The 12,701-nt window shown below is 48.0% G+C and overlaps 1 protein-coding gene across 1 annotated transcript in view; it reads right to left on the bottom strand.

The window, feature by feature from the left end:
• Positions 1-4,197: 4,197 nt before the first annotated feature.
• The window catches only part of CCDC183 (coiled-coil domain containing 183), a 357,131-nt gene continuing 348,627 nt past the window's right edge, over positions 4,198-12,701 (bottom strand). Inside the window, exon 14 of the mRNA XM_085615709.1 lies at positions 4,198-4,434. Within this exon, the coding sequence (XP_085471835.1) occupies positions 4,286-4,434 (149 nt within the window). The 3' untranslated portion in view covers positions 4,198-4,285. The remainder of the gene's footprint in view (positions 4,435-12,701) is intronic.

The raw sequence follows: 12,701 nt of genomic DNA, 5'->3' as shown, positions 1-12,701 counted from the left end.
TTGTTGTGGGAAGGCATGGTATCTCAATCTGTGCTAATCACTAGCAATAGGATGAGTCTTCTGAAGGAGGTATACATTTGCTCCAAACTGGTTGAGATAGGAGAGAATGGCACAGCGTTTGACCAGATTATTGAGCACCTTCAACCTTAAGCTTTAGGCCAGGGTGCATACCATAAAGATAAGAAATAAGCAGTGAGGTCCCCGGGGGATCCCCCCTCACTCTTCCCACGAAGCTCACTCCAGCCTTTGCAGAGCCATTGTGCCAATGTGTCAGTAATGGAATGCAGCTACATATACTGTGAGTACCCTTCCAATAATCATACCAACAACAAACAATAACAAAAGCAATATTGCCAATGAGCTTGACGCCTTGAAAGGTAATGTAATGTCCCACTGGGAATGAAGTTTACAGGTCTATACTGTGGTTCAAGGCTTCCCGACCTCTGCCCTGCCCCCACCCATTCGCACCACATGCCTTGAGTGGTACTGGTGTCTCAGGAGTCCAGACGGCATCATGTTGCATCAGCACCGCTCTTCTCTCCATTGCTATAGTCTGCGGGTCAGGTGAAAGCCCTCCAGGCATAGCTTCGTTTCCCTGCCAGGGTGAACGTTTGCAGGCTTTCCGGCTTTGGGGGCTGGTATGTTGTCTGCCATCAGTGGATTCCTCGATTCCAAGCACCCAGCAGGCCTCCACAAGCAATCGGATTTGGTGAAGTTTGCCGTCCAAGCAAAAGATGATCCAGAAGGATAGCCCCAGGAGTAGGAATTACCGGTATTCCGCAGGTGAGCATTTTTGCAAGGTGATGGCAGCTAAATCTTGGTTCAGCAGAGGAGTGTGGCCTCTGAAGCATACCAGATGACGGTCCCAGGCCTTGCTGAGTATGTGTTCCTTCAACTGAAAATCATGGACGCACACGAATATGTCTGCTGGAGAGGCAATCTCTGGTTTAGGTAGCCCTACCATGTGGAACCTGTTAAGCTTTATCTCCTTGTCCGCTGGTGCTTCAAGGATGTGAAGTAAAAGGTCTCTGACAAATATACCTTAATCCGCACCTTCCTCATTCATCAGCACCCCTCGAATGCATATGTTGTTTCGCCTCGACCAATTTTCCAGATCCTCAGCATGGACCTGTACGACAATCTTTTGTTCTCAAACTTAGATCATCTCCAGCTGCAGCTCCTCGACTTCCTCGTCTCGGCTGGTTTCATTGTCTTCGAGGGTAGAGACCCTATCTCCCACCTCCTCTAGGTCTCGGCAGACCTCTCTAAGGTCGTTTGATAAGTCTTTTTGACCACCTGGAGGTCGTCCTGTAGGGATGCAAACAAGGCCTCGAGGAAGGATGGGGCCACAGGCCATTTCATGTCATCAGCATTGTGTGTATGCTCTGGGCCAACCATCGGTGGGCAATCACTAGGTGGGCCTCCGGTCCACTTGGTCGGCAGGTCTTTCAGGGAGAGATCTTTCTTTGCCCTAGCCGCAGCCATGACTGCTCGGTTCTTAGGGACACAATCTGATACATGTGCCTGGTCAGCGACTTTCTATACGCCTCTCTCTGTAGGTAGGACACACTCTCAGTAGTGAGTTTGTTAACCCGTTCCGTGCTCATGACGGAACCACTCCGTCATGAGCCACGGGCGCCGTGTGCTCATGACGGAGTGGTTCCGTCATGCTGCGGCCATTGGCGGCCGCTCCGCCCACGCGGCGCTAATTCCCCGCCTGTGCGGGAGATTAGCGCAGTGAGCGGAGTCGTGACGGAACCACTCCGTCATGAGCACAGCTCGCCCGTGACTCATGACGGAGTGGTTCCGTCACGAGCACGGCAGCGCCACAGTGCCCCCAAACCCCCCCAGCGCCGCGGCGGAATTCGTGCCGCGGCGAAGGGGTTAATGTACAATGAACCGCCTCAGTGCTTGCCAGTGGGAAGAGGTAAGGGCGGTGTTGGCTGGCTCAGTCTATCCAAATGCCCTCTCGCCTAGTCTCTCTGGTGTTTGGTTGTCTCGCGTGGCCTGCAATCGGTATCCAGACCCCGCCGTCATCAGTGAGCTCTCCATGGCCCCGGGGCAGTTTTCATATGTGCCTCCATCTTCGTAGGGGTGGTATATCTACTTGCCAATTCACTCTAATCGCCGAGTCGGTGATGCCTGGAGCGCAAAGCAAGTGCTTTTATTTATTTATTTCTTTACTCTCCACTTTCCTGTCATATGTCACACTCCACTACCCCCTCCCTGCCTTGCCCGCCACCCCACAGAATTACCTGTGTGAGCTGCCACTGACTGTTGCGCAAGGCCTCAGAGAAGTCTTAGTTCAAGGCCCCAAGGACAGGGTGAACGTGGTACGTAGAACTCGCCTCCACTGTATCTGTGACATCTACATGTAGGATCGCACCACCCTGCCTCAAATTCAGTCTGGGATTGCTGGGTAGCTGTGCGGGAGGGTGATGTTGCGCCAACCTGCAAGGTAGAGGCAATGAGGACAGTCTGGGCCATGTTCAGAGTGGCATGGCGGCCGCCCTTTTACGGCTTGTAGTCTTGTCATGTACGCCTCTCGCTGGGTCCGTCTCGTGAGGGTCTCTCCAGGCACTCCTTACGGTGCCTCGCCACCTCTGATACAAGTGCAGAGACTATGGGTCTGGTTAGCGCGACAGGCAAGGCATGTAACAGAGCCTGATTGGCACCAGGGACGGAGAGAAGAAGAAGCTCGTCCTAACCACCCGCCAACTTGGCTGCGCCTCCCCCCCCCCCCACGTAGTCAGTGCTCTCTTCTAGAACCCATGTTCTGACTGGCATAGTGTGTCCTGTAATCAAAATGTCATCCCATCAGTGACCAAAAACCAGGATTTATATATACTGTTGCCTTAGAAATGTGAAAATTTTCACTGCCCTCACCGGATATCAGTCCAAAAAGTGAGAAGTAATACATGAGGTAATGAAAAAAACAGTGCACTGACTGTACATAAAACCAATCACCGTTGCAGGCTGTCGCATAATACTGCTAACTTTAGGCAAAGGCAAACATTAATAATGTTAACTTATATTCATATGTTGCTTATGCAAACAACTGATAATCATCATAAACCAACAAAAACCTTTGCAGTATGAATTCATTATAACTTAACATTTTCATGGTACCTTGCCTGCAAACGCGGACTACAGAACATAACTTGCAGTAGTCCTTTATCCATCACCTTTACTGATGCCCTGTGTCGATGGTGGCTACTACATCAGGGCTGTGTATGCTCATCCACTTTGGTTTCATACTCTTTATTGACAAAAAAATAACTGTTTCTTCTCCTCCTGCTGCTGTGATGGAGATGTAATCAGGGGAAGAGGAGTGGGTCCACTCGCCATGCTCACTGGTGACTGCAAATTCTTCTCCGCTACATGGCATAATTTAATTTGTGATGCTTTGAGTGGTACCTGCGGGCAGCTGACAATGGCACTACAGGCTGGATGGGGGGTGGTGCCTAAAGTCTCCAGATGGAAGGGACGGTCAACACAGTTTGAATGTCTACTGTTGTATTGAGTTGGGAAATAGTGCTGTACATGGAGGAAGTCCCAACCACCCTCATGAAGACAGTAGTTGTACTGCCAAACTTTTGTTTAATAAAAAAACTTTTTTTTAAAGACAATGGCACTGCAAGTTGGTAGAAGGGCGACCATCACTGAACATGCTGTTTTGGTGCTGCCCCTTTGCTGTGGCGACTTCTTACTTGGGGCAGCAGGACGGGAACAGGAGCAGCAGCACCAATTTACTCACATTAGGCTTATCACCAGCGTACCTTTCTGTGCGGGCAGGGACTAGGCAGCCCGCCTAGTCTGTAGGGTGGCCTGGAGAATTGTATGTGACGGTCATATGACACATGCACAGATGGAGGTACCCTCTGGACTGGTGCTCATGCCTTTTGTCTGTGTCCACGCAGCAATGTTTGGCTGTGGGTGTGGATGCTGTCATAGGTTGGTTCTCATGGTGGTACACAGTAGTCTCTCCTCTGGTTGTAGACTTATACTGACATGGTAATGGGAGCCTTGGGGTAAGACTAGGAGTTCGGTGCCAAAACTGTCAAAAGACTCCACTACTCCCCCACCCAGCACCCCCTCCTCACTGCCCCATAGCGTTACCTCTGCAAGCCGCCACTGATCATATGTCAGTCTTCTTTCAATGTTTTGACACGTAAAAACACACATAATTACTTTTCTAAAAGTTATAGTTTTATTAAGAAAGCATGAGTTTCATTGACAGTGAAAAATGGTGTGGACCAGCATCACACGGCAGACATTAACCGTGTCAACGTTGTTTGTGGCTTGTCTTATGTCCCTTCTTCTTTGGTGATTTGCCCACTTTTTTCTTCATTTCAATTATGCTCTGGCTCTCTTTCTTAATGTCTTCCCGCGTGGGAGCATATTCGTGGTGCCCACCTTCAAACTCAAATTTGTCTTACAGAAGCAAGGGAAGAGAAGAACACATGTTCATTAACATCCAAACGTGCTGGTTGCTCTTCGATAATTCATATTGCTTGCCACCTGGTTTCAGGCCATGAGCATGCCTTTTCATGAGCACAGCAAAGGATGCAGAAGTTAAGGAAGGACAGGAAGGTGTGCATCTTTGAAGAGGAGGTGGTTAATGAATGGAGCAGGCCACTCAGGAAGAAAAGAATGGTCCTTAAGTGGAGGTGTTAGTTCAAAAACTGAAACTCAAGAAGCAATAGCTGACTCAGGCCTGATTTATGGTTTGGCGGACATAGTAAAGGCAGACAGGGTAAAGGCCACCGCACTGCCTTTACTCCACTTTCCAAATTGGGAGAAGTCCGCCAGCTCCGCCGATATCTCTTTTTATTGACATGAACTGCTATCATGGAAGTGGCAGTTCCGGTCAATGTTGGAAAAGTTTGACGGACGGCACACTCACAAAACAGGAGTTTGTTTTTGAAAAATAAATGACAATGCCTTTCATTTGTCTGTTTTGCTAATCAACACATAAATAAAAGGCATTGTCATTTACAATGCCAATAAATTAAACTCTTGTAAATGCGAGACCTATTGCTTGGAAAGTAAAAGTGCTCATGGCGTGCTGAATATTGCAGGAAAGCATGTTGTGCCTGCAGTAGGAGAAACTCGTGAAAGAAAATAGTGCTTATAGGTTAAAAAAGACATACTGTGTAACAAGCAAAGTAAAAGGGCCTGCCCTCATGGGAGGTTAAAAATGAAGACAAGGCAGTACTAAGGAGGGACTAACAAGCCTATTAATGAATCAGAAGCCAGCATTTACGAAGGGCAATGACACAAACCAATGACAAATATGGGCAGAGAGTGGGCAGGGCTTCTATTCCATACTCCAATATAGCATGCCGTAGAGCAGCGCAAGCGCAGCCCAGGTTCGACCTAAAAACCATAACACTGTCCACCTTAAATCAGGTGGACGGCGTTATGTGCTTCCTCCGATTTCCCCCATTAAGTCGGGCTGTTCGGGGAAGGTTTAAACAGAAGGAGTACATTTTACTCTGTCAGCATAAACCTGGCTGCTCATATGACCAAAATTTGGGTGGGCGGATCAAGAATGTATCACAAATGGTACTCTATTGCTGCTGTGATGGAATACCCTTTCCGCCAAACTCTAAATCGGGCCCTAGGATGATTCAAGCAAGAAAGAGGCATTCAGGAAAGCATAAGAAATTTGAGTTAGAAGGAAGTTAAGTCAAAATAGATGAGGAGATTGAGATAGGGAGGTGGCAGATCCGTAAAGAAGGAAGTCATTTGGAAGGCAGACAGCACTGGGGATACCAGGTGTCTTTTGAGAAAAACAGGAGGGACATTTAAATCAAGAAAGCCCAATTATAATGAGCGGTGGAATACTTTGTGCAAAATAAAAACAATAGATTAAAGAACTCAATAAAAAAATAAACACACACATTACTTGCCTTTATTAGTGTTCTAAGTGCACCGGATGGTGTATGCTGGGTTAAAAGAGGGCATCGGATCATAGTGCAAAGTCACTGAAGAAGCTGCATCTACTAGGGCGGTTAGTCGTACAAAGTGCAAGCAAGTGCAGGGATATAAAAAAGTAACCAATCTCTATAAAACTAGCTTAGTTACTTTTGATTCCACCAGTCTTTTAAACTTAAGGAATATCCAACAGAGCATTAGGTCCTCTCCCTTGAGGCGGGCTATGAGTGCCTGCCGACATGTTTAGTTTAGTTTAGTTTAGTTTAAAGGAGTTTGTAGAGCGCTTGGTAACACCTCCCGGTGTGTCCCCGCGCTATGGAGAGAGAATGCAGCAGTAGAGGAAAAAAGAAGAAGGAACCAGTTCACACAGCAAAGAGGCAAGTTTTCAGTCTCTTCCTGAATACGATTTCATTACTCTCCAGCCTGATATCTAGAGGCAGGAGGTTCCATTGCTTAGCAGCTAAGGTGCGGAATGATCTGCCACCCATTTTAGCTTTTTTGGGGCAGGTAGTTTTGAGTAGACCCATTCCTTTGGATCTAAGAGATCTGTTAGGTTCGTACACAGACACCAAATCAGACATATATGCCGGAGCTCTGTGATGAATTATTTTATGGCACCAGAGCATAGCTTTAAAAACAATCCTCTTACTGATCGGTAGCCAGTGGAGGGCTGCTAGAGTGGGACGTGAAGGAGCTCGACGGGGAAGCCTAAGCACCAGGCGAGCTGCCGAGTTTTGTAGAACCTGTAGCTTTTTTATGTTTTTCACTGATGTCCCCATGAGTAGTACATTGCCGTAATCAATACGGGACGTTATTAATGCCTGCGTCATGGTACGCCTGGAGTTAATGGGTAACAGGTCGAGGGTGCGGTTGAGGGTTTTCATCACCCCAAAACACTTGCCAACAGTCTTCTTTACGTGGCTGTCAAAGGACAGTTTATTGTCCACCCATACACCTAAGTTCTTCGCCTCTCGTGTAGGCGAGGGCAGAGGACCCAGACAGCTGGGCCACCACTCTGTCGTCCATTTAACCTCATTGCCTCCCATAATGAGGACCTCTGTTTTTGTCCCATTAAGTTTCAGACAGTGTTCATTCATCCACATAGCCAGTTTGGACATACAGGCGTTGAAGTTATCAGCTTCCTTAGAAGGAGCATGGGTCAGCGATATGAGGAGTTGCGTGTCGTCGGCGTAGGAGACAAGCTCCACGCCGAACGACTGCACCACTTCTGCCAGAGGGGCCATGTAGAGATTGAACAGGGTGGGACTCAGGGCGGAGCCCTGAGGAACCCCCTGTTCCAGCATCACCCTGTCAGAGAGGAAAGTTCCTCTTTGGACTTGGAAGGTCCTGTTAATCAAGAAAGACCTCAGCCACCCCAGTGCCTTGTTGGTAACTCCCGCTTTATTTAGACACTGTAGCAGGATGGAGTGTGCTACAGTGTCAAAAGCGGCACTGAGATCAAGCATGATGAGGGCCATTGTCTTTCCCTTATCTGCTCCCTCACGTAAGGTTTCAGTGGCCCTCAGGAGAGCTGTCTCCGTAGAGAAGCCAGTTCTAAAACCCGACTGAGATTTATGAAGAACATTATGGGTCTCAAGATGTTCCATGAGTTGACTGTTAGCGATTTTCTCTGCTAACTTGGCCACATAAGGTAGCAGGGATATAGGTCGCAGGTTGTCCATTATGTCCATGCTGATGTTTGATTTTTTCTTAATGGGTAATACTATTGCCTGTTTCCATTCCTCCGGAAGGCAGGAGGTAGTAAAGGAGGTGTGTAATAAGTGCCTAAAATGAGGTTCTAATACAGGGAAGGCTTCAGCTAAAATTTTCGGGGGTGCCGGGTCTCTAGGAGATCCCGATTTGATTTTGTTGCACATTTTGGACAAGATTTCATAAGAAGGAACTACAAAAGAGTTTAAACATGCAGGTGTATTTACAAGTTTGTCATTTTCTATGAAGTCCGTGGCCGAATCTGTCTGGTTAGAGAAACTAGTATAGATTTTATGGATTTTGCCTGCAAAATACTGTGCAATATTATTGCACGCTTCCACAGAATCATTGTGAGCGGGGGAGGTCACGTCCACTATGGATATCTCTTTGTATATCAGAAACAGTTCCTTGGAGGAATTGCCTGCTTCCATAATACGGGTATGATAATGCTCTGCTTTGGCCAGACGAACTGATTTATAATATGCTCTCTGTGCTGTTTTATATTGTATTTTAATATCTGCACAGAGATTCTGGCGCCAAGCTCTCTCAAGTTTCTTACAGGCCGTTTTCATGGCCTGCAATTCTTGGCTAAACCAAGGAGCAGTTTTCTTAAGCCTCCTGGCATTGGACAGGGTGCGACTTGGGGCTGTGATGTCCAGGGCCTTGGTGACGATATTGTTTAAATTGTCATTAGCTGCCTCACAGTCGACCCCTTTGGGAGGGCCTTCGTCATGAACAATTTGCTTAAATGAATCAAGAGAGAAGGTCTTCCATTTTCTTCGTTTGTATCGCAGGGATTGATGACGAACAATCTCCGTTCTGTCAAGCTGGATTGTGATGGGAATAATATAATGGTCCGACCAAGGTATGGGTATAGGATCAGAAGTATACACTCCCTGCCAGTTTCCAAAAACGGGGTCTAGTAAGTGTCCTCGTTGATGAGACGGTTCTTTATTTTTTAGATCAAGCTGAACAGATTGCAATTCCAATCGGATATCATCAGCGTTTTTATCTAAATGATCTTCGAAATGAACATTGAGATCCCCTAGCACTAACAGTCTGGATTTCCTCAGTGCTAGATGAGTAATCGCTTCCATTAGGGTCGATGTGAACTCATATAGTGTACCTGGTGGTCGGTATATCAGAATACCAGAGATCGAATGATTGGGGCTAGTGTTTATTGTGAAGGTGCCAGCTTCACTGTGATCAACCTGAGTGTGTACTAGGGAACAGACTAGAGGAGCTTTTGTGGCTATGGCGATGCCGCCTCCTCTGCCGTCCTTCCTGTCCAGTCTAGATAGGGAATAGCCGTTGGGCATGGCCTGGATAATATCCGGGTCCGAATGATCATCTAGCCAGGTTTCAGTTAGGAATAGGATATTAAGATTTTGGTCCTCTAGTAAGTGGTAGATTTCTAGAGCATGCTTCCGTAGGGATCTACAATTCAATAGTGCAGCTTTGATGATAGGGCCTGAGTTAGTGTCTGGGATTAGAGGGAGAGGTTCAAAGCGGCACCTCGTGCATTTTATAATTGACTGGGCAGGCATGGCGTGTTTGCAGTCGACAGGTGTGTCGGGTTGTAGAGCAAGTAGTGCGTGTCGGCCATACCTTATGGTGTTTAGAGCTGAACTGCCAGGGTTTGTGGCCCCGCGCCCCGTCCGGCCGCGGACGGGCGCAGACGGGCTGGACTTTGGCTCGACTTCGGCGCGCTTCCGGCGCGCCCGCTGCGCCAGCCCGCTGCGCCGTCTGGGTGGTCGACACATGATACAGGGAGGAGGAGGGTGGGAGGCCGGCCCGACTTGAGCGCTGACCTCGCCTTCCTCACTCAAGATGGCGCCCACCGCCGAGTGAAGTATGAAACAAAATCGGGTTGAGGCTCGATTAAAGGAAAGTAAAGGTGTGTAGGGTGTCAGAGTGCCTGTTTATTCAATTCCCCTTGCTATAACAGCCCCCAGAATACAGAAACGGCGATTTTTTAAAACGAATAAAATCGTTCCAAAATGTATTTATAAAATCCTAAAATCAGTATGCATAAGTTCGTGCTTCCTCCTGTCTCCTCAGCTGCTCGCAGCCCCAGCAGTACCCTCGCTAGGGAGAGCTTCTGTAAGGCGGGGAGCGCAGGACAAGGCGCGTCTAAATACAGTGGGAGGGCGGGAGGCCGGCCCGACTTGAGCGCTGACCTCGCCTTCCTCACTCAAGATGGCGCCCACCGCCGAGTGAAGTATGAAACAAAATCGGGTTGAGGCTCGATTAAAGGAAAGTAAAGGTGTGTAGGGTGTCAGAGTGCCTGTTTATTCAATTCCCCTTGCTATAACAGCCCCCAGAATACAGAAACGGCGATTTTTTAAAACGAATAAAATCGTTCCAAAATGTATTTATAAAATCCTAAAATCAGTATGCATAAGTTCGTGCTTCCTCCTGTCTCCTCAGCTGCTCGCAGCCCCAGCAGTACCCTCGCTAGGGAGAGCTTCTGTAAGGCGGGGAGCGCAGGACAAGGCGCGTCTAAATACAGTGGGAGGGCGGGAGGCCGGCCCGACTTGAGCGCTGACCTCGCCTTCCTCACTCAAGATGGCGCCCACCGCCGAGTGAAGTATGAAACAAAATCGGGTTGAGGCTCGATTAAAGGAAAGTAAAGGTGTGTAGGGTGTCAGAGTGCCTGTTTATTCAATTCCCCTTGCTATAACAGCCCCCAGAATACAGAAACGGCGATTTTTTAAAACGAATAAAATCGTTCCAAAATGTATTTATAAAATCCTAAAATCAGTATGCATAAGTTCGTGCTTCCTCCTGTCTCCTCAGCTGCTCGCAGCCCCAGCAGTACCCTCGCTAGGGAGAGCTTCTGTAAGGCGGGGAGCGCAGGACAAGGCGCGTCTAAATACAGTGGGAGGGCGGGAGGCCGGCCCGACTTGAGCGCTGACCTCGCCTTCCTCACTCAAGATGGCGCCCACCGCCGAGTGAAGTATGAAACAAAATCGGGTTGAGGCTCGATTAAAGGAAAGTAAAGGTGTGTAGGGTGTCAGAGTGCCTGTTTATTCAATTCCCCTTGCTATAACAGCCCCCAGAATACAGAAACGGCGATTTTTTAAAACGAATAAAATCGTTCCAAAATGTATTTATAAAATCCTAAAATCAGTATGCATAAGTTCGTGCTTCCTCCGGTCTCCTCAGCTGCTCGCAGCCCCAGCAGTACCCTCGCTAGGGAGAGCTTCTGTAAGGCGGGGAGCGCAGGACAAGGCGCGTCTAAATACAGTGGGAGGGCGGGAGGCCGGCCCGACTTGAGCGCTGACCTCGCCTTCCTCACTCAAGATGGCGCCCACCGCCGAGTGAAGTATGAAACAAAATCGGGTTGAGGCTCGATTAAAGGAAAGTAAAGGTGTGTAGGGTGTCAGAGTGCCTGTTTATTCAATTCCCCTTGCTATAACAGCCCCCAGAATACAGAAACGGCGATTTTTTAAAACGAATAAAATCGTTCCAAAATGTATTTATAAAATCCTAAAATCAGTATGCATAAGTTCGTGCTTCCTCCTGTCTCCTCAGCTGCTCGCAGCCCCAGCAGTACCCTCGCTAGGGAGAGCTGACCGGTTTCGGGTTCATAACACTCATCAGCCAGGCAATCTTGTGCGTACTCCATTCCTTTCTTAGCATACATTAAAGTAGGCAAGAGCAAACGATATGACAAATGTCTTCCTTTGGATAACTGCACAGCCCGCACGTGATCTCGGTGGAAGTTCTCCTCCAAACTGGAGAATTGCATCATGTGGGGAGTCCGCCTAGCCAAATGTTTAGTAGCTCAAGTTTAGTCTTTAGCCCAAACAATTCCCGAGATACGGTTGAGGCGTTAGAAGGCCGTATGTGCCTAGTGACATCCAGGCATTTGATCTTGTAGACAACAGGGCATTGTCATTAAGAGAGCAGATATTTTTCCCTGTTGAATTTATGGCTCTGTTAAAAGCTGTTTGAGAGAGTTAGGGCCTCATGTAGGTAGCCAAATACCGGTCGGTAACGGCCGATTTTCGGTAAATATGCAGTTACCGACCGGTATGGAGACAAGTGAGATGTAGGAGTCCAAAAACGACTTTTCGGTAAATATGAGGCGGTAAATACCGAATCATATTTACCGAATTCTAAAATACCGAATCAGATTTACCGAATACATACTTAACGAATCGGTAAATATGAAGTGGTAAATATGAAGTGGTAAAAATTAAAATGACATGTAGGAGCACTCGGTAATTAAGAAATCCAAGAAAATCGGTAAATAAGAGTCGGTAATTAACACGGATTGAAAGCAGGTGGTAACCATCAACAGTGCATATAAGCAATCCCAAAATGCAACAGCGTGGACAACATGGCCGCTATGTATGTCATTGCAAGGCGCCTACGTCTACAGGCAGCAGGACTGAGGGTTTGGCGACGGGAGGAACGCATCTACAGACAGCGCATCACACTATTCCACCTGACTGATGCAGAGATACATGAGAGGTACAGGCTACACCCCGAAACCATCATGGACTTAATCAGGGACCTTCACCCACTCCTGGACCAGCCAATAAGAAGGGCGCACGCCATACCCCCACATGTGCAGGTGCTCTGCAGCCTACATCTGCTGGCATCCGGCAGTTATCAGGTGGTGATAGCTGCGGTGGGTGGTGTATCCCAGAGTTGCCTGTCACGTTTCTTCAGGAAGTTCCTGGATGCCATGATGCAGAGAATGCACCACTACATCAGCTTCCCCAACACACAGGCTGCACTGCAGAAAACAAAAACAGACTTTTATCACATGGCACAGTTCCCCCATGTCATCGGCTGTATTGATGGTACACACATCCCAATCTGTCCACCAGCTGACACAGAGCACATCTACAGGAACAGGAAGTCCACCCACTCCATCAATGTGCAGGTGATCTGTGATGCAGGGAACATCATCACAGATATTGTTGCAAAGTTTCCTGGGAGCACCCACGACTCGTACATCTTCCAGAATAGTGGGATCTACACACGACTGAGTGCCGGAGAATTTGGAGAGGGATACCTGCTAGGTGAGTAACAGT

This window comes from Triturus cristatus, chromosome 1_2 (assembly GCF_964204655.1).
Source record: "Triturus cristatus chromosome 1_2, aTriCri1.1, whole genome shotgun sequence".
Taxonomy (NCBI): domain Eukaryota; kingdom Metazoa; phylum Chordata; class Amphibia; order Caudata; family Salamandridae; genus Triturus; species Triturus cristatus.
The sequence above is the reverse complement of the archived record's forward strand: the minus strand, read 5'-3'. Positions and strand labels throughout refer to the sequence as shown.